The 19,610-nt window shown below is 40.5% G+C and overlaps 1 protein-coding gene across 1 annotated transcript in view; it reads right to left on the reverse strand.

Moving 5' to 3' along the window:
* Positions 1-2,415: 2,415 nt before the first annotated feature.
* PAK5 (p21 (RAC1) activated kinase 5) overlaps positions 2,416-19,610 on the reverse strand; it is a gene marked incomplete at both ends in the record, with an annotated part of 94,218 nt that continues 77,023 nt past the window's right edge. Inside the window, 4 exons of the mRNA XM_081256228.1 lie at positions 2,416-2,571; positions 4,668-4,802; positions 7,156-7,281; positions 19,082-19,208. Of these exons, the coding sequence (XP_081112354.1) occupies positions 2,416-2,571; positions 4,668-4,802; positions 7,156-7,281; positions 19,082-19,208 (544 nt within the window). The remainder of the gene's footprint in view (positions 2,572-4,667; positions 4,803-7,155; positions 7,282-19,081; positions 19,209-19,610) is intronic.

Consider the following 19,610-nt stretch of genomic DNA (forward strand, 5'->3'; position numbering starts at 1 on the left):
TCTTTGGAACAGCAGAGTAGGAATCTTCAGCCATGAATCTGGCTTTCCTTGAATTTGGCCTTCCAGAATTTAATTTTTTTTTCTCAATAGTGGTATCTACATCATAATCTTACACTGCTTGTAACCTGTGGGGATGGGAATATTTATCTTTGCTTCATGTCAACATGGTATTACATTTAATTTTATAGCAACTTATTTGCATTCCCCCAGATCATAAAGACACCATTCTTGTTATTCAAGAAGCAAATTCAGGAAATTACCAGTTTCCAATAACACGATGGGAAAAAGGTAAACATTTATTTTTATTTGCAAGTGCAGTTTCTGCCAATAGTTAGTGCTCACACAACCTTTTAAGCTACAGTAACTTTTGGTAAATTCAATGAAGACTTTAAAAAAGAGGCAGTGATAAGAAAATTACAGAAAAATTTCTATTACACTGTCGAAAATGTTTGGAATCCAAAATCCATTTTCTGCAATGGTTTTTAATATTTTCTCTGGTTAAGAAGAATTTTTTTTTTCTTTCCTTTCTATTTCTACATAGTCCTGGCTAAATGAATACAATCTGTTCCATGAACTTTTAGGACTGCGATTTTCTGGATTTAGATTATTTTAATTCGTACATACTTATATTAATATTTTACATAAAACATTGATTTGTTTTGTTTTATGAAACAAAATTATAGATCCTATTTATAATGAGGCATTTCCAGTTTAGGGAAAAACTGAAAATCTAATCAGTAGAAGGTCATTTTATGCCTTTTTTTTCCTTTTTAGCTTTAATAAATAATTAGCAACCTATTAATTACAAACATTCCTAATTAGGCTTAGAGCAACCAGAGCATTTTCACAATTTTAAATTCATATTTGTTACAGTATGTGAAATTAAGAAAAGCCTCTGGTTTTCTAGTTTGGTAAAAAATGGCTTTCGTTGGATGCAGAAGTAATAGAAACTAATGATGACTATGTAGCTTTTCCAGAGTCTTAAAGGCAAATCTATATTGGTCTACAGTTAACATGCAAATTCATCCAACAAGCAACACAAAATGTATTGTAGTAGTCATTCGTGTTTATCAACATTCAAGAAGATCTAGTCAGCAGCACAACTCTCCTATGTCGGAAACACAGAACATGGTCACAACTGAATTCGGGTCACACCCGGGAAAATCCCCACTTCCTAATTCATTCTCTAGAGTCCAGACTTCCAGTATGATACAGAAACAATAGCGACAAAGGTAAATTACAGACAAGAGTTTGGTGTGCTAGCACACAGAGTTTTAAAAACAGTAACGAACAAAACCAAACATCTTGCCCTCTTCTCTCTTTTTTTCCCTTTGTGAGACTGGAATTCTCACAGCCTTCTTGAAACATTCAGTTTGGGGAATGGAGTCCAAATGATCCTAACACTAGGTTGTCGGATCAAGATGGCGGAGGAGTAGGATGTGGAGCTCACAGCCTCTTACAAGTACATCAAATTATCCTAGCACTAAAATTTTTCCTTGGAGGGGAAATTTGGCCCCAAGGGGACATCGTACCCCTTTGAGAGAGTACTAGGGGAAACATCCTGCTGTGCAAAAGATGGTTTGCTACTAACAGGCTTGAAGGAAAATGTGATTTTTCAGAATATTTAGCTCTCTCCCAAGGAGTACTTTTGGTGGTATACTGTGGCTCATATTTTATTGTACTGTATTATTTTGGGCTGGATAAATGGAATGTGCACCCCCATCACCATCACTCTTAAGTCTTCTTCCATCACATAAGACACTTGTTAAGATAAGAAAGATATTCTACTAAAGCTGACGGTGATTGAGAGTCATTCAGTATTCAAAGTTCCTAAAGAATTGTTGGTTCTCTGAAAGGGATAAAAAAGTAGGAAAGACTTTGTTCAAACTCTTGCTAGTAAACAGGTATTACTTCAACTGATACAATGGCTACGTGACATCAAAGTACTATAAATTATCAAAACTATTGTACAGAAAAATTACAAATTCATTGCAAAATACATTACACTGCTACCATTAAGAAAAAAGTGCTTTTTGTTATCCTTTCTATTTTTTGCCAGAAAAGTATTCTTTCAATATAGAAAATCCTGTGCATTATTACCCTGCATGTGGCTAGGATATATCATAACGGAGTTTGTACTGAGTCATTCTGATTTGCTGGATGAAAGGCTGAAAAATATAATAATGACTTATTAAAGCCGTGTTCCAAATGACCACACCAGCTGTTAGTGGAGAGATGCCTGTTTAAGACACAAGAAGATGCTCTGGTCTGCCAAACCCTGCCGGTCAACACACCGTCCCATCAATCAGCTGGTCTGGAATATACAGGTCTGTTACACGTTCTCTGGTTTCCTTGTGTTCTCCTGAATTATTCTCATGTCCTCATCTAGCTTTGTCACCTCTATGAATCCTCTGCTCAGTGATGCCTGTATTGTCTCATGAGGGGAACAATGCAAGATGGTGGACCTGCCGATTTCAGGAATGGATGTCCGAGGAGTTCCTGGGCTGTAGCTCTTTGAGAGGGTTCCCTCACCAACATCAGGTCTAGGAATCCCCGGAGCACTGAAGAAACCTGTGAAAATGCAAGATACCATCTTGAGGACTAACACAGACACCCAACCCAGTTTCCCTAAAATGGGTTCTCAGTGAATTCCCAGGAAAGTCATTCTATCAACAACTTCAAATTCCAGAATGTCAGCTTGAGGAGAAAGAGGTTATGGAAGCAAAAGCAGGAATTGTCTTTCTTAACATATGTTGTTTTCCTTACCTTCTTCAAGTCTGAAATAATAGGAGTAAATGATGGTATGCAAAGAATATTTACTAAATAAAATAATAATGGTAAAATAGTGACAGTAGCAGCTATTATGAAGTGCCTACTGTGTATAGGTGCTGGCCACACATGTTTGATGAACAGTGGTGTAAACATGGAATGAGTTTTCTTTGTGTAACCACTGAAACCATCTAGGCTTTGTGGAATCCCTTTCTTGAAGAGAAACAAACTTCTGTAAGGATATCTGACACAGACAGCATTTTTCCTTTAATTTTGTGTAATTTACTTTTTGAGGTATAGCTTACGTACATTCAAGCATATAAAAAGTTTATGTTCTACAGTAGTTTTTTAAACATATATTTACACCTATATATTCCCCACCCCTATCAAAATATAGAACATCTCTCCCTCCAGCCCTCTTCCAATCAGTACCTGTCTCCCTGTAAAGGGTCACCATTATCCTGATCTCTGATAAGATACATTTTTACCTGATTTTGTCCTTTATAGAAATGGAGTCATTGGCTGTCAACCCTTCTCTCTCTGGCTGCTTTCACTTGACATCGTGTCTGTGAGATGTATCCCTGATGTGTGTGACAAAAGCTGTCTCCTCTGCATTGCTGTGTAGTATTCACTGCTGAATCACCCCACATATCACTTATCCCCTTGGGAAACAACCTTGGAAGGTTTCCAGTTTTTGACCATTAGGAAGAAAGCTGCTCTTGTCTGTGACTTTGAAGAACATCACACTCCTTTGTATTGGGTGCGGGACTATTTGATACCATACTATTTTAGCCACTTTTTATTATTTAAACCCAGTCCAATGCAGTACAAATTTCAATCTCCTGTTCAATTCAAGCAGTCTCCCATCTTTTTGGAAGATCCACACAACTTCTATGAGTGATTCTATTGGGGCTCTTCCCTAAGGTTTAGGGGTGAGGGAAGAGGAGAAGCAACCATTACAAACTATCCCCTCACCTAAGGCAACCTCACTCCCTCTCTTATTGTCAGGAGGCGGATGGGAGGGGTCAGCATTTTTAGAGCTGATCTATGGAGACAGCACCTCTCAGCAAGCTCTGCCCCCACTGGTGGCCCCCACAGTGGCAGTTCTTTGACTTAGTATCATATGTTCTGAGCTTGGCCCTACTTGACAAACTTTGGAAAACAGGAAAGACCCTACTTGTTCCCTTAACCATGTTGCTCTTTGCCCTGCACAATCTAGCCCCTGACTACCCTCTGACATGCCTCACCCTTTCCCCGTGCCCACTTTGCTCTGGCTGAGGGTCTTCACACTGCTCCTCCCTCTGCCTGGGACATTTTTCTCCCAGATCTTTTTGCATAACTTACTCCTTCTTTCCAAGCAAGCTCCAGTTCCTTGAAAGGGCCTCTTTCACCCCTCAACAAGAACTAGCTTCCAGCCCCCTCTCCGGCCCCTTCCATCACATCACAGTGTTCTATTCGCTTCATAGCAGGTACCACTCTCTGAAATTATTTTATTCATCCATCTGTGTGTGGTTTATTAACTGCTTCCCCAACTAGAATGCAACTTCTATGAGAGTCAGGAAATGTGGGGTTTTGAGCTGCTATATCCCGGCCATTAGAACAGTCCCCAGCATGCAATAGATTCTCAAGGAGGGAGTGCGGAGTAGAGCCAACCCCATGAAAGAGGAGCAGGTGTACCCCATTTTACAGATGAGCTTCAGAGATAGAGGGGCTGACTCACTCGCCCAAGTGAGTGAACAAGAATAGCAGAGCTCTGAATGCAAGCAACTCGAATTCCAAAGTCCATGCCTATAAACCAGGATCTACTCCCGGATGCGATATGCCAGTCTTTAAAACTACAGAGAGACAGAAAAATCGAAGAATGATGTTGAACTTCAGCAATGGTTGCTGCTTCTCACCTTGTGCAGGTCCTTCACTCTTGGAGGTAAACTGTCCCGGATCCGCCGCATGGCCTGGAGGGGAGGCTCATTGAAGTAGGGGGGCTCGCCGTCTATCATCTCTATCACCATGATCCCGAGAGACCAGATGTCCACCTGTTAGGCACACCACACTGATTGTCTCAGGCAAAGAGAACCTTCTGAAAGGTTGGATGTGTCAGGGACCCCAATGGATTCATATGCATTCATAAATTAATATGGGATTTGTAACCTCTCAAAATATACAATTCATATTTATAGGCTGAATTGTTAAGTTACCAAGTGTTTGCTAATGGTCTTCGTCTGCTTTTAAAATACAACTTCAACGAAGATTCTGACAATTTGATACACGTGAATGTCTTAACACTCTGAAGTTTAGAACTTTCTTCTAATCCTGTTAACTTGGGTGGTTCATGGTTTACAGAGCAGATGTGAAAACCATCCAAGGTTTTATGTTATGAACAGAGAGGAAAGTTGCATTTAAACCATAAGAAAATAAGAAAAGTTTTGGCATATTCATAACAAACTCCAAAGAGCTACATTGCACAGCACAATATATCCTGATTCTTCTATTAATTTGATTTTTAAAAATAGTGCTTTGCCCCTGTATATTTTTTCTTTGTGTTTTTTGTTTGTTTGTTTGTTTTGTTTTGTGTTTTTTATTTATTTATTTTATTTTTTTTGCGGTACGCGGGCCTCTCACTGTTGTGGCCTCTCCTGTTGTGGAGCACAGGCTCCGGACGCGCAGGCTCAGCGGCCATGGCTCATGGGCCCAGCCGCTCCTCAGCATGTGGGATCTTCCCAGACTGGGGCACGAACCCGTGTCCCCTGCATCAGCAGGCGGACTCTCAACCACTGCGTCATCAGGGAAGACCATTCCTTTGTGTTTTATCACTTTGAAGCAGTGTGCACAAAACCATGATCTATAAAACCATGTTCAGGGAATGGAGGGAAAGAAAGGGAGAGACAACAAGCAATCCTTTCAGGGTAAAGAATGGGAAGTCAGGACAAGGAGGAGCCACAGCCGTGCTATAAATTCCCAGGCACTGTCGCCTCTCCCTCCCAGCCTCATTATACCTCTTATCAGTTATTCACACTCCTGCTCTCACCCGCACAGTGACCTTCACTGAGAATTGATGCTCTTGGGACCACAGTGAGATAAACAAGTGGAGTATTCATCCAAGGGCAAGTAAACTGGGGAAAGAGAGCAGAGTCCACCTGAACTTCTGCCACTCTCCTTTGCTCACTGGTCTGTGCCACCACCTGCAGGCTTCTCCTCTCTTAGGATCACCTTCTGCACCATAATGTGTGGAAACACTGTGTGCCCAGGTGAAACGAGCTCCTTGCCTCTGTGTGTATGTGTGTGTAGTGTGTGTGTGTCTCAGAGCTTCTACTCACACTATTATCCCCCTAGAAGGCTCTCCTCCACTTCTGGCCCCTCGTTTTATGTATCCAAACCTTGTCCCTTAATAGATTATGAGCAGGTATGGAAGCAATCTAAGTGTCCATCAACAGACAAATGGATAAAGAAGATGTGGTATAGATACAATGGAATACTACTCAGCCATAAAAAAGAATGAAATTTGCAGCAACATGGATGGACTTGGAGGGCATTGTGCTAAGGGAAACAAGTCAGACAGAGAAAGACAAATACTGTATGATATCACTTATCTGTGGAGTCTAAAAACTACAACAAACTAGTGAATAAAGCAAAAAAGAAGCAGACTTATGGACACAGAGAACAAACTAATGGTTACCAGTGGGGAGAGGGAAAGGAGGAAGGGCAATACAGGGATAGAGAATTTTTTTAAAAAGGGGAAGGTTATTATGGAATTATATGAAATCATGTGTGTGAAACTTTAAAAAATTGTAAAGCACTGTAGAATTTAAAGAATCTTTCATTCAATAAAAAAAGATCAAAAACATTTTTTGATTAAAAAACAAAAAACAATTAAAAGATAGATTATGAGTGATTATTTCCTTTTCAGAGGAAACAAACATTTTGCCATATTTTAAAATATGTTGCAATATTCGTATATGATTTTTCCTATAGCAAAACATTATTTATCATCCAAATATTAACCCCAATCCTGGGGAGCTTTATCTGACATTCTATCCTTTGAATTATCACACCTACTCATCTGTGTGTCTCCGGCCACTTTTCAGGTTGCATTTTCTCACTTTGTGTATGCCTGGCCCTGAGGGTAAGATAATAGTTTGAGTGACTCTCTCCCACTGTCAACTTGGGACCTAAGTACACTCCTGGATCAATGTTGTGGCAATATCCCAGGGGTAGCCAGTCTCCCTTCTTCCACAACCTACTCTGTGACAAGCCTAGTGAATGGGGATCAAATGTGGAGTTAAAAGTCATCACCCTGATCTCCTGCAGTCATTAATGATCTCAGAACCCCTTCATCCCAGAGCCTAACCAGACCCTGCCACTCCCCAACAATGACCATCACTCCCTTACCTCTGTCCCATAAGGCAGCCTAGAAATCACCTCAGGTGCCATCCAGTAGGGCGTGCCAACCAGTGATTTCCTCTTTGGCACCTCTTTGGAAACTTGAGCACAGAAACCAAAGTCAGACAACTTTATCTGAAAAGGAAAGGAATGCAACAAACTAACAATTTAAAAATACTGGCTCTGACGTTTGAAGCAACGTGGACGGACCTAGAGATTATCATACTAAGTGAAGAAAGTCACAAAGAGAAGGACAGATACCGTACAATATCACTTATGTGTGGAATCTAAACTATGATACAAATGAACTTATCTTCGAAAGAGAAACAGACTCACAGACAGGGAACAGAATGGTGGTTGCCAAGGGGGAGTGGGGGTGGGAGAGGGATGGACTGGGAGTTTGGGATTAGCAGATGTGAACTCTTATATATATATATGTATAACTGAATCACTTTGCTGTACACCAGAAACTAACACAACATTGTAAATCAACTATGCTTCAATAAATTAAAAAAAATACTGGCTTCAAGATGTAGAAATATGGAAAGAGTTTCAAATTCAAAACAAAACCACCATCTCTTGTTAACAGGCCTTGAAAATACCAGAGGAGTGGCTATCAGACCCTTTTATTGGAAAGGTACAATCCATTTTAGTGAAAAAACCTCTTATGGCTCCAGCAGGATTGATTTGCAAATGTTTAACTCTTGTTGCTGATATCTTTTATAAAATTATGAAACCCCAAAATTTACAATACACCCAAAACAAATTCATTAAAATTCAAACCTACTACTTTCATTTAATGTAAGAGATGATGCTTTAGTGTAAGTAAACTGCTATTCTCAACACGAGTTTTGTACAAACTGCTGCAATTTAGGGGGTTTTTTGCACCGAAGACATTTAGATTTCTAAGTACCATGAGATGATTCAAATAACCAACTTCATTTCTATGTTTGACTTATTGCATGACCCCATTTATAAAGGATGCTGAGATATCACTTTAAGTACTGGCTCCCCTTTTCTTTTGGTTTTCCTCCTTTTCTCAGGACAATTGAAGTTGCCAATGTGAATATCAATGCAAGTGGAAATGTGGGCATAGAAACTGGGTGTGAGCAATTAATTACCAGGGGTACAAGGTGGTCATCTTAATTACCCAATATACATATATGTTATTTACATTAGAGGTCGTCAAAAAGAAAAACACCCTGAAATTTCTTGCCCAGAGCCTTTAAGAATACTCTTAAGAACATACTGCACCCTCAGGCACCCTGCCAGTTTATATATTCTAGGTGACCAGGATTCAGTTTATTTCTGGGAGGCTTGATTCTCTTCATGGTGACCTGGTCTGAACTTCAGATAGCCTTATTGAAAATGATTGCCACTTAGGATTATTGGTGATGACAGAATACATTAAATGAAAACAAAACAAAAAATATCAATGATTCAGGCATTGGGTGGCAATGGTTCAGAATGGCCATTTGAAGTTAAAATTGCCATAGATCAAAAGTATAGTCTCTAAGGCACAAATTCTCCCTTGATTCTCTTGATACCTCTCTGAACTTTTTTCAACCTTTTTTTCTGGCTCTATCTCTGCTGCCCACAACTTAAATACTGGGGCTTCCAGGAGTTTGGGTCCCAACTCTCACCTCTTCTCTTTTTAGGTGCTCTTTCTAGATACTCTTTTTAACTCCACATGGAGTTAATTTTTGTGAAGGGTATACGGTCTGTGTCTAGATTCAATTTTTTGGCATGTGGATGTCCAGTTATTCCAATACCACTTGTTGAAAAGACCATCTTTGCTCCATTTTACTGCCTTTACTCCCTTGTCAAAGATCAGTTGACTCTATTTATGTGGGTCTACTTCTGGGCTCTCTATTCTGTTTCATTTGTCTATTTGTCAATTCTTTGCTAATACCACACTGTCTCAAAAAGTCCTAAAGTTAGATAGTGTCAGTCTTGCACTTTGTTCTTCTTCATCAATATGTGTTGATGATTATGTTGGTCTTTTGCCTCTCCATGTAAACTTTAGAATCAATTTTGTCGATATCTACAAAATAACTCACTGAGATCTTGACTGAGATTGCATTAAATCTATAGATCAAGTTGGGAAGAAGTAACATCTTGACAATACTGAGTTCTTCCTATCCAAGGTAATACCTCTCTATTTATTTAGTTTTTTTTTAAATTTTATTCATCTGAGTTTTGTAGTTTTCCTCATATAGATGTAGTACATATTTTGCTTGATTTATACTTAAGTATTTAGTTTTTGGAGGGTGATAATGTAAATGGCATTGTGTTTTTAATTTCAAATTCCACTTGTAATGCTGGTACATAGAAAAGTGATTGACTTCTGTATATTAACTAGATATCCTACAACTGTGTTATAATCACTTATTAGCTCTAGATTTTCTTGTTGATTCTTTCAGATTTTCTGAATAGATGATCATGTCACCTGTGACCAAAGATAGTTTTATTTCTTATTTCCCAGTATGTATACCTTTTATTCCTTCTCGTGTTTTATTGCATTAACTAGTACTTCTAGTATGATGTTGCAAAGGAGTGGTGAGAGGGGATATCTTTGCCTTTTTCCTAATCTTAGTTGGAAAGCATATTCAATTCTTAAGGATATTTTAAGGCCCTGATCACTTCTCACTTCCTCCAGAATTTTTCTCAGGAGCCCATATTGATCTCTCCCCTCATCAAATTTGAGAGAATTTAGCATTCATTTAATCTTAAACTGTTTTCTGATGCTGAGTTTTTCCCTCAGCTGGAAATGACATTGCTCAGGGGCAATAGCTCTGCCTTTTAATTATGAAGCCTTGTTGTGTTCCTTAAGAGCTGAGAAAACAGTAGATACTCAAAAAACTCATGCTACTAGATTGATATTATCTGATAGTGACATATATATACATACATACATACATGGGACAACAGATCACATGATAGAAAACACATTGGTGCTCCTTCTGAAACCATCATTAACTTACTGAAGACAACTGTTTCTAGAATTAAAGTTGTAAGACAGATGAAATGGAGGTAATGTTTTGGAAATTATTATTTTTTTATTTTTCCATTTCCTTGTTCATAATCTGCTCTCCAATCAAGCCAAGACTAGTGGGGTATGGTTTGGGATGGGACTCCTTCAGTTTCGATTGCACCAGATGGAATGCTAGAGAAATATGGTTTAGCAGAGAGATGATTTTTCTCAATTGCTTTGGCACATCAAGAATCAAGCCCACATGTGTCAGATCACAGAATTTCCATGTGGTATAAAGAAGAGTGCCCTGGAAATTCCTTGGCAGTCCAGTGGTTAGGATTTGGCTCCTTCACTGCTAGGGCCTGGGTTCAATCCCTGGTTGGGGAACTAAGATCCCACAAGCTGCAAGACGCAGCCAAAAAAAGAAAAGAATAATACATTAAAAAAAAAAAAAGAAGAGTGCCCTATGGCCATGGTACCTGGTCCATAATTCTTGCTGCCCTACTGTAAAAAGCATCTACAATTCTGAGAAGTGAAAGCCCTACAGTCCATCACTTTTAGCCAAGGATTATTTGCAGAAGAGGACAAAGAGCAGTAACTTATGTCAGGCCCCAACTCTTTATTATACACCATTTCCTACCACCCCGAGAAGATGGTGGTGTGCTTCAGAAATATCTGAGTAGCATACATCCCCACACAAACAAGGGAGAGAAGCCACATGCATCTGTGTTCAGAGGTAATATTAAAAATATTTAATAAGCAGATTCATCTAGACCAATCAGAATCTAGACATAAAGTTGAGCTTTGTTCTGGAGTTATCCTGTGGGCATTACCATCCTTAATGAGGCAAGGGGCGCCCTGGTAAGGGGCTGGGGTCATGGGGGATAATACTCCAATGACTGGAAACAGTGGCTATTAACCAACAAGCATGAGAATATTGCAACATTTTAACAATGGGTATAGATACACTGGTGAATACCAGCTGCACATCAGCTTCGGCTATGCCCAACATGGCCTCCATGGAGAGATGGCACAACAGAGTGGGTGGAAATGAACTTGAGACAATGCTACTGGCTTCCATGGCCTTTGTGTGGTTTGCAGGGCTCCCGAAGCTCCTCCAAATCTCAGTGAAGGAACAGGGAAGTGCCAGGCACAAGCCTATGGTTGACATGAGAGGCAGTCTCAAGGATAGCTTTCAAGACTTGAGGAAAGAGGTTGGAGTAAAATACTGCAGAGAAGCCTCTTCCTGAAAAGACCAGCAGCTGATGGGACCAGCTAATGCTCACTGGCCACGAGTCCAGGTAGCAGAAGAGGCTGTCACGCCAAGGCAGGGACCAGCGAGAAACAAGAAGATGGATCATATCTCCTTCACCCAGAGGTCCCATAACCCACATTTGTCTCCATCCTGAGGAAGATGGGGGTGGGAGGTGGAAAGAAGGAGCAGGTGGTGACCAAACCTCAAAGACTGAGGGTTTAAAGGTATCAGTTTAACCTTACAATAATGTGACTGAACTCTGATAAACAATGTTTAAATTATTTAAGCAGACTAAATTTAATAGACTGAATTAAAATAGAGTTAAAAAAATTCTAGTCAGTGGGGCTTTGTGAAGAAGTTGAGGTTAGTTGTGTGTGTGTGTGTGTGTGTGTGTGTGTGTGTGGTTATTTCCAAAGCTCAAGCCTGAGTAAGTTTGCAACCCTATGACACATAGTAAAGGAGGAACAATTTTGCCAATATATTTTGTTTACCCATAAAATTAAGAAACCTGAATGATTCAGGAGGTGAATGTATCAGCATTTTGGTATTGGCAGTTTTAATTTCAATATCTCTAGTGTGGCTTTCTTTTTCCAGACATTAAAAAAAAAGATACCAAAACTGACAGACTAATAATTATCTCCCTGACAAAATATAAGATGAGAAATTGAAACTCAACACTTGGAAGCCAGGTCTGTTCTTATGTTGTAGGAGTATAATTGTTTTTGCATGATTGTTTTACTCATCCAAATACATAAAAGAGACAATTTTCTAAAAGAACATAACTGCACACATTCATCCAAATAAATCTGCAAGTAGATAATAAGAACTCAGGTAATGAGTATAATAAAGCATTGTAGGCAGTTATTAAAAGCAAATCACACACACACACACACAAGCAAATCACATAGACTTTAAGCTGAGCCTTATTTTAGATAGGATTGTACAATGTGGGTACTTAGGAAACCACCTTTGTCTCACGAATGCAGTTAGGCTAAGAGAACTGAAGCAAGCATGTTGCCCGCCCCCTAAGAGGAGATGTAGCTGGTTCCACAGGGGCCAGACAAGGAACTAGAGCTCAGAGGTCAGACAAAGCTGCTACTTAAACTTGAGATGTTACCCAGCTCAATGCATCCTGGCTAGGAGTAAGGGGCCCCACAAAAATTTGCAAGAGGAGGAGCAAAAGAGAATCCACCCACAAGATAGCTACAGGTTTAAAATAAAATGTAAAACCCTCGTTTTGTAAATTGCATATGCTCTAAAGAATTCTTGCGTCTGCTCCAGGTTTTTGCTAAGGCAGAAAGATGGCTGCTTTTGTGCCTGGTTCCTGGGTTCTTCCTATAAGGCAATGGTACTCAAGTGTGTATCATCAGCTGGAAATTGCTCAGAGATACAGCCAGCCTGACTGAATCATAATCTCTGAGAGAAGGGCCCAGGAATCTGTTTTTTGACAAGGTCTCCAGGGGTTGTGATGCTCACTAAAATCTGAGAACTTGTTTTAAGAAGAGCAATGACCCAGGGACAAAGGAACCGAGGTAATAGAAGGGACCAGACTGATGATGGTGCTTCCAGCTGAAGACCCACTTCTTCAGCAGCCAAACCCGAGAGGAGAGGGAAGGCCTCATAGCGGCTGAGCTGGAACGGCCTAGAAGCCTCAGTCAGCCCCTCTGCCACTTGGCACAGCACAGAGAGCGGTAGGAACTTGCCCAAGACTATGTGACAGTTTCAGCAGTGAACTCAACCCTGGGGTCTCCTGACTTTTCATGCTGTGTTCCCTGCATTAGAAAATAACTTCTGTGGAGGAAGTGTTTGGGTGTATCCCAGAGACTACTGGAAAGGAATGAATTCAAGCAAGCTATTTAATATGCCCAAGTCTCTACTTAAGAAGAGCTTCTGGGAGATAATCTTCAGGTTTCTCCTAATTGTAAAATTCTAGCAATTTGAGAGACAACAAAATTCAAATGGCTAAAGGAGCCAGGAAAATATTGGGTTGGCCAAAATTCTGCTCAGGTTTTCCCATAACATCTAATGGAAAAACCCAAATGAACTTTTTGGCCAACCCAATAATACCAATGAATTAAATGAGCCAGTGGAGACAATGGAAAACTAGGGACACACGCCCCTGGTAAAGAGACACTAACTTCCAGCTGATTGTCAGGAGACCAGTAGAGAAGGTGTGGAACATTCATAGGCTCCGTCTGTGGCCCCTTATTTGTCCTTTAACCCTCCCTTCAAATTCTGTGGGAGAAAGGGCACAAACATATTTATTATTTATGGGTGCTATGTTACTTTGGGACCCCCTCTCCCAGAAGAAAATGCTGAGACAAGGATTCAGTGTAAGTCATTTATTGGGGAGATACAGGAAACACTAGCAGTGAAATGGGGAAGTATAACAGGGAAGGGAAGGCAGTCAGTCAAGGGTTAATCAGCAAGGAAGTCACCACCATGGGAACTAGAGCTTAATCCTGCTGAAGACATCTGGGAGACTGTATAGAACATGTGTCTCAGAGTTATTCCATCCAAGGGCGAGAGAGCTGGGGTATTTATATACCAATCCCCATCACTTTTTCAGGGCTGCTCCCGGGAAGCATGAATGTTAATTTCCTGGAATTTCTAGGCTTCTTTGTGCTGGAAGAGCAGACTACAGTAGCCAGAGAAGTCCCGAGGCAAAGAGATGCAGGTGGTGGCATTTGGAGGTGGAGTTAGCGAGCACTGAAATGGGAAGATAAGGGTGGGGCACCAGCAACGTTTCCACTGTAGTGCTATTCACCCTCATCACACCACCTCCATTACTGCCATGAGTGAAGTCAGGAACAGTGTTGCTAGACACTTTGATTTTTTTCAAGGGAGACAGGAATCTGAAATTTTACATGAAATCTTCTAATTCTTAAAGTGTGGCAACCAATTTATAATAAAAAGAAAAACCATAAAGACTACTTGTAAACGCCTCTTTTTAATAGATGCATTGGGCTTAAGAGGTCATGGGTTTGAATTCCATTTCAGCCAATGAATTTGATAAAAGTTGGTCACTCACTGCCTAGTGGCCCCTAAGTATCATCTCTTGAATGCGAGCCCCAGGCCAAAGAAAAACCGTGGAGGAATTTACTCAACCCTTAATTGAAAGATCATGGGGACTGCCTTCACTCTGAGCATCAACCATGTACTTGGTTTACCTCTTATGGTTTTACACTAATTACTTCATGTAATTCTTGAAACCACTCTATGACATGTTATTTATTTTCCCTTTCAAACCCCAAACACCACTCCTTAAACACCTCTGCTTAATACAAATTAGTGATTCACTAGATATTATTTCTATCATGGACAAAGAGTGAACGATTTCTTTTCAGTTGATAGCAAAAAATTTCCCTTATAGTCTTTGAAGAGGCCAGAAGGGACTTATCCTTTTAAACCTGAGCAATTCACTGTTTTTAAAAAGATATATTTTATTTTGAAATACTATATAGGCTCATAGGAGGTTACAAAGAAATGTGCATCCACTCCTCCCAATACGTTAGCATCTTATGCACTATAGCTCAATATCAACGCCAAGAAATTGATGTTGGTACAGTCCATAGAGCTCACTCAGATTTTATCAGTTATACATGAACTCATTTGTGTATGTAGTGTGTATGGGTGTATATGTGTGTGTACTCTACAATTTTATCACATTGTAGTCTTGCACAACCACTGTCACAAATAAAGATACGCGACTGTACCATCACCATAAGGTGATGGTGTTACCCCTTTATAGCCACACAATTACAATCCCTAACCCCTGGCAACCACTAATATGCTGTACATCTCTATAATTACATGATTTCACAAATGTTACATAAATGGAATTATGCAGTGTGTATCCTTTTGAGGTTGACTTTTCTTTTCACTCAGCATAACTTCCTTGAGGTTCATCCAAGTTCCTGCATGTGTCACTCATTCATTTATTTTTTTGTCTGGGTAATATTCCCTGGTATATATACACCATAGTTTATTTAATCATTTACCCTCTGGAGGACATTTAGGTATTTTCTAGTTTCAGGCTATGATGACTAAAACTGCCATAAACATTTGTATGCAAATTTATGTGTGGAAATAAGTTTCCATTTCTCTGGAATATATGCCTAAGAGTGAGACTGCTTGTCACATGGTAAGTCCATTTTCAGTTTTGAAAGGAACTGCCTAACCATTTTTCAAGTGTGGCTCTACATTTTACATTCGCACCAGCATTGTATGAATTAGTAGTGTTATCACTATTTTTCATTTTAGCCATTCTTAGAGGTGTGTAACGATATCTCATAGTTTTAATTTGCATTTTTCTAAGGGCTGATGATATTGAACATCTCCTAACAGCACACCTTGTGTGACAAACAATATTTCCAAAAATGCCAACAACAATACTGTCCAGCCCATGAGATCTTCTTGACATGTGATTCAATTCTCCTCCCACTCAGGAGAATTTCATGTTCCTTCCTGCTGAATCTGGGAGGGCTGTGATCATGGTAAAAGGGACACTATGTGACTTTGAGGTCATAAAAATGCCATACTTTTACCCTGTTTTCTTGGGACACTCACTCATGGAATCCAGCCTCCATGCTGTAAGGAAGGCCACACGGAAAGGCCACATGGTAGGTGTTCTTGTGGAAAGTTCCAGCTCAGCATCCAGCCAACAGTCAGCACTACGTTCCTGACATATGGCTGAGGAAGATTTCTAGATGCACTATCTAACAAGTCAGAGCAGCACTGGCTGGCTGAGCCCAGCCAACTCTCAGAGTCATGTGAGAATGTGAAAATAACTTTTGACTTAAGACCTAAGATGATTGATTTGTTTTTATGCTAATAAATGAATATGTCTTCTGCACTATAGAATGCTATAAAAGCTCCAATAGATTAGTATAAATTGTACTCTCAGCCTTTTCTTGGAGTAGTCACACTCCATCTCTGTTCTCTTTTTTAAGGAAGAAAGTTTCCTTTCTCTATAGAAACTGGAGTCAATATGGCACCTTGTTCTTAAATCTGGATGAGCTCACACTGGCCAATGTGGCCGAGAGTCAGGCTCCACTCCACATGCTGTGTTTCTTCTTCCTGGAACACTCTCATCCCTGAAGGCCACAGGCCCCACCCCTCATGTGTCTCTGCTGTCACCACCCCACTGTGGAGGGGCCTTCTCTGACCGGCACCTACAGACCCTCTACTCTCCACCCTCCACCTTCTTTACTCTACTTAAGTTAACTAATCATAGAAAACTTAGAATGTATCACCCTGCAATCTGGTGGTGATTTTATTTGTATGTTTACCTATTTGTTTATTATCACAGCCCCCATTCTCCAAATAAACTGAATGAAATTAGTGATTTTGCTTTATTCATCCTTAGGACCTAGCACTGCCCTGGCACAGAATGATGTTTAGCTCATATTTATTGAATGAGTGAGTGAACAAACCGTTCAGACTGAAAGCACTGAGGATGTGCCAGTCCCTGTGAGCTCTGCTGGGTGCGTGGAAACTAAAGAAATGTTTGAAATGGAGATTCTGCCCTCAAGAGTGACAATGAATGATCTAGCCTTTCATATATTGTGGGGAGGGGAGATCTTTAAGTAAGCTAATTAAATAATGAACTGTCTTTGTCTCACATCTGATTTTGACATCTGACAGGTACTCACAGCAAGGGTGAGCCTACACCCTCAACCTCTAAAAATAGGGAAATTAAGCCTGGCAGAAACTGTCCTGATTTTATTTTTCCTGTAAGCTCCAGTCCCCAGAGCCAATTTGTGGACCATTTCAATGCTCTGCAGATTGTGTTCTGAGGCCATGGGACCTTGCCCTGGTGCTTTTCTGAGTCAGGCCAGGAGAAAGTTCTAGTCCTTTTCCTATAGCTCCCCTGCTCTATGGGAGATTCTGCAAAATGGCCTCATGGTCTTCCCCTCTCTGTATCCACATGCCTTTGGATGCAACTTTTCACCTTCTCCCATCAAGAGGCAGTGGTGTTTAATGGTGTTATTTCCCCACTCTTTGCATCTAGGCCCAGTTACCTCCACTACCACTGCTGAGATCCAGCTAACCACCAGGCTAAGTAGTGAGGCTGTCAACCCCAAACTGACCACAGATACAAGAGTGAGCTCAGCTGATGTCACGTGGAGCAAAGGTAAGCTGTCCCTAGGTCAGTGCAAAAGCCGACTCACAGAATTGTGAGCAAATAAATGGTTCTGGGTTTAAGCCACTAAGTACTGAGTGGTTTGTTGTATAGCAAAAACTGACTGATACATACTCCTGTACACTCTTTAAAAAAATTCAGCTAGAGAAATGCGGAAAGCAGGACTTAAAACTGCCCATTAAACATAATACTAAGTTGGTAAATTGTGTGTGTGTGTATGTGTATGTTTATATATATATATATATATATATATATATATATATTTAGGAATGGGATTCTGGATGATTTTTATTTTATTCTTTATACTTTTCTGAATTTGCTGAATTTTCCACAATAAAATTGACAATCTTTTTAAAATAAAAGGAGAAAAGCCAAAGTTCTTGGGTAGTTTCTTCTGGTTGCCCTCTGATCATTCCTGGGCAAATTCTGATGTGACGTGAATGTTTTCCACCTGACTGAGGATGCTGGGTGGTAAAAGACAGGTGCATTAAAGGGACAGCTGGCTCCATTCATCACAAGGCTATTACATCTGCTGGGAGTTTCAGGAAGATTAAAAGGGTCTAAATAGGGAAAAAAATATCTATGCTTCAAAACTCTTCCATCTAACTAAGCCTTCCTGGGAATGTCAACTCATGCCTTCTTTGGCTGTTGTATTCTATCTGGTGTGGCTGATGAGTTTCAAGTGAATCCCCTGAGCAAGCTGCAATGATGGAAAATGCAGATATCTTGGCCTGGGGATACACTAGTGTGATGGATATCTTCTGTTTGTCCTTTCAGATCTGGGAGCCCTGAGCCCTGGGAAGCCAACCTGTGTTGACCATTGATGGCTTCTGATTGGACTCAGTCAATGGGGAGCACCAGTAGGAGACTGGAAGGAAGAAGCAGAGTGAGGTTCGGGTACTTATTGTTCCAGCTCCCATACAGCAGGTTCACTATGGTCTGGTTTCCACTGAAGATCAGAGCTCCTGCCAGGCAGCCCTCTTCACACAACAATCTCTATTTCAAGATTCCAGTAACTAGTTCTGCACCTCACCTCTTCAGTCATGGGGTAATAAGAGTGGTGTTCCATTCTAGAGACCTATGCTGGTCCTCATGACAGTTCCTTTTGGCTTTTCTACATCTCATCTGCCAACACCTTTTTTAAACTCTCCTCAAAGCACTGGAATTTGTCATCTGTTTCCTGCAGGGACTCTGAGAGATACTGCAGACATGCGTAGTCACACGAACAGGGTGGACACAGTCCTAGAAAAGTAATTTTCTCTCCACCAATGAAAATAAGAATGTGGCAGAAAAATAAAAGAAATTTCTATAGTTTCTATTACTTCCTGCACTTACTGTTAAGGCAGAAAATTATCCGTCAAATTCAGCTCACAGATAGTTCTGAATAACAGGATGACACAGAGGATGGTAATTTCTTTTTCAAAAGCCTTCTGGGAAGGGGAGTAAGTGACTTGCGATTAAGGAAAATTAGAATTATGAGAAAGTGTTCTTAGGAATATAATACCTGTGACAGGTGAAATGACAAGGTAAACTGGGGAGGGACCCAACATGAAAATCTTACCCGACCATCACTTGTCAGCAGGATGGAGTCACTCTTTATGTCCCTGTGAATCACTCCTTGGTTGTGCAGGTAGGAGAGAGCCCTCAGAACCGACAGACAGACGGTAGCTATTTGTTCTTCATTCATTCTAGAAAGGAAATTACATTGAAGAAGCAAGGTCGGGCTTAAGACCATCTTTGAAATGATCAAAAGAGGTGGCTGCCTTGTGTCCTAGTGAACCAGTCCATGCTCCCCAGCCCATGTCTCGAAAATCTATGGGGAAGGAAAAGGAAGTCTTTGGGACCTGATTCCCAGAACCTAAGGCCTGGCATTGAGGATGATAGGGGCTCAGTATAAGCTAAAGTAAAGAGACCCCCATTGGCTGGCTTTTGGGTCATCAGTGCAAATGCACTTCCTTGGACTCTTATAGGTAATTCCCCAGGTACTGACAAACCTCCAGGTTCCTACAGAGAAGGCACACTGAATGGCGCCAAAGTTCCAGGAGTGGCTGCTAGATGACCCTGAGGAAATCCTTTAACTTCCTCGGGTC

This window comes from Mesoplodon bidens, assembly GCF_964165515.1.
Source record: "Mesoplodon bidens genome assembly, chromosome: 15".
In the NCBI taxonomy this organism is placed as follows: Eukaryota; Metazoa; Chordata; class Mammalia; order Artiodactyla; family Ziphiidae; genus Mesoplodon; species Mesoplodon bidens.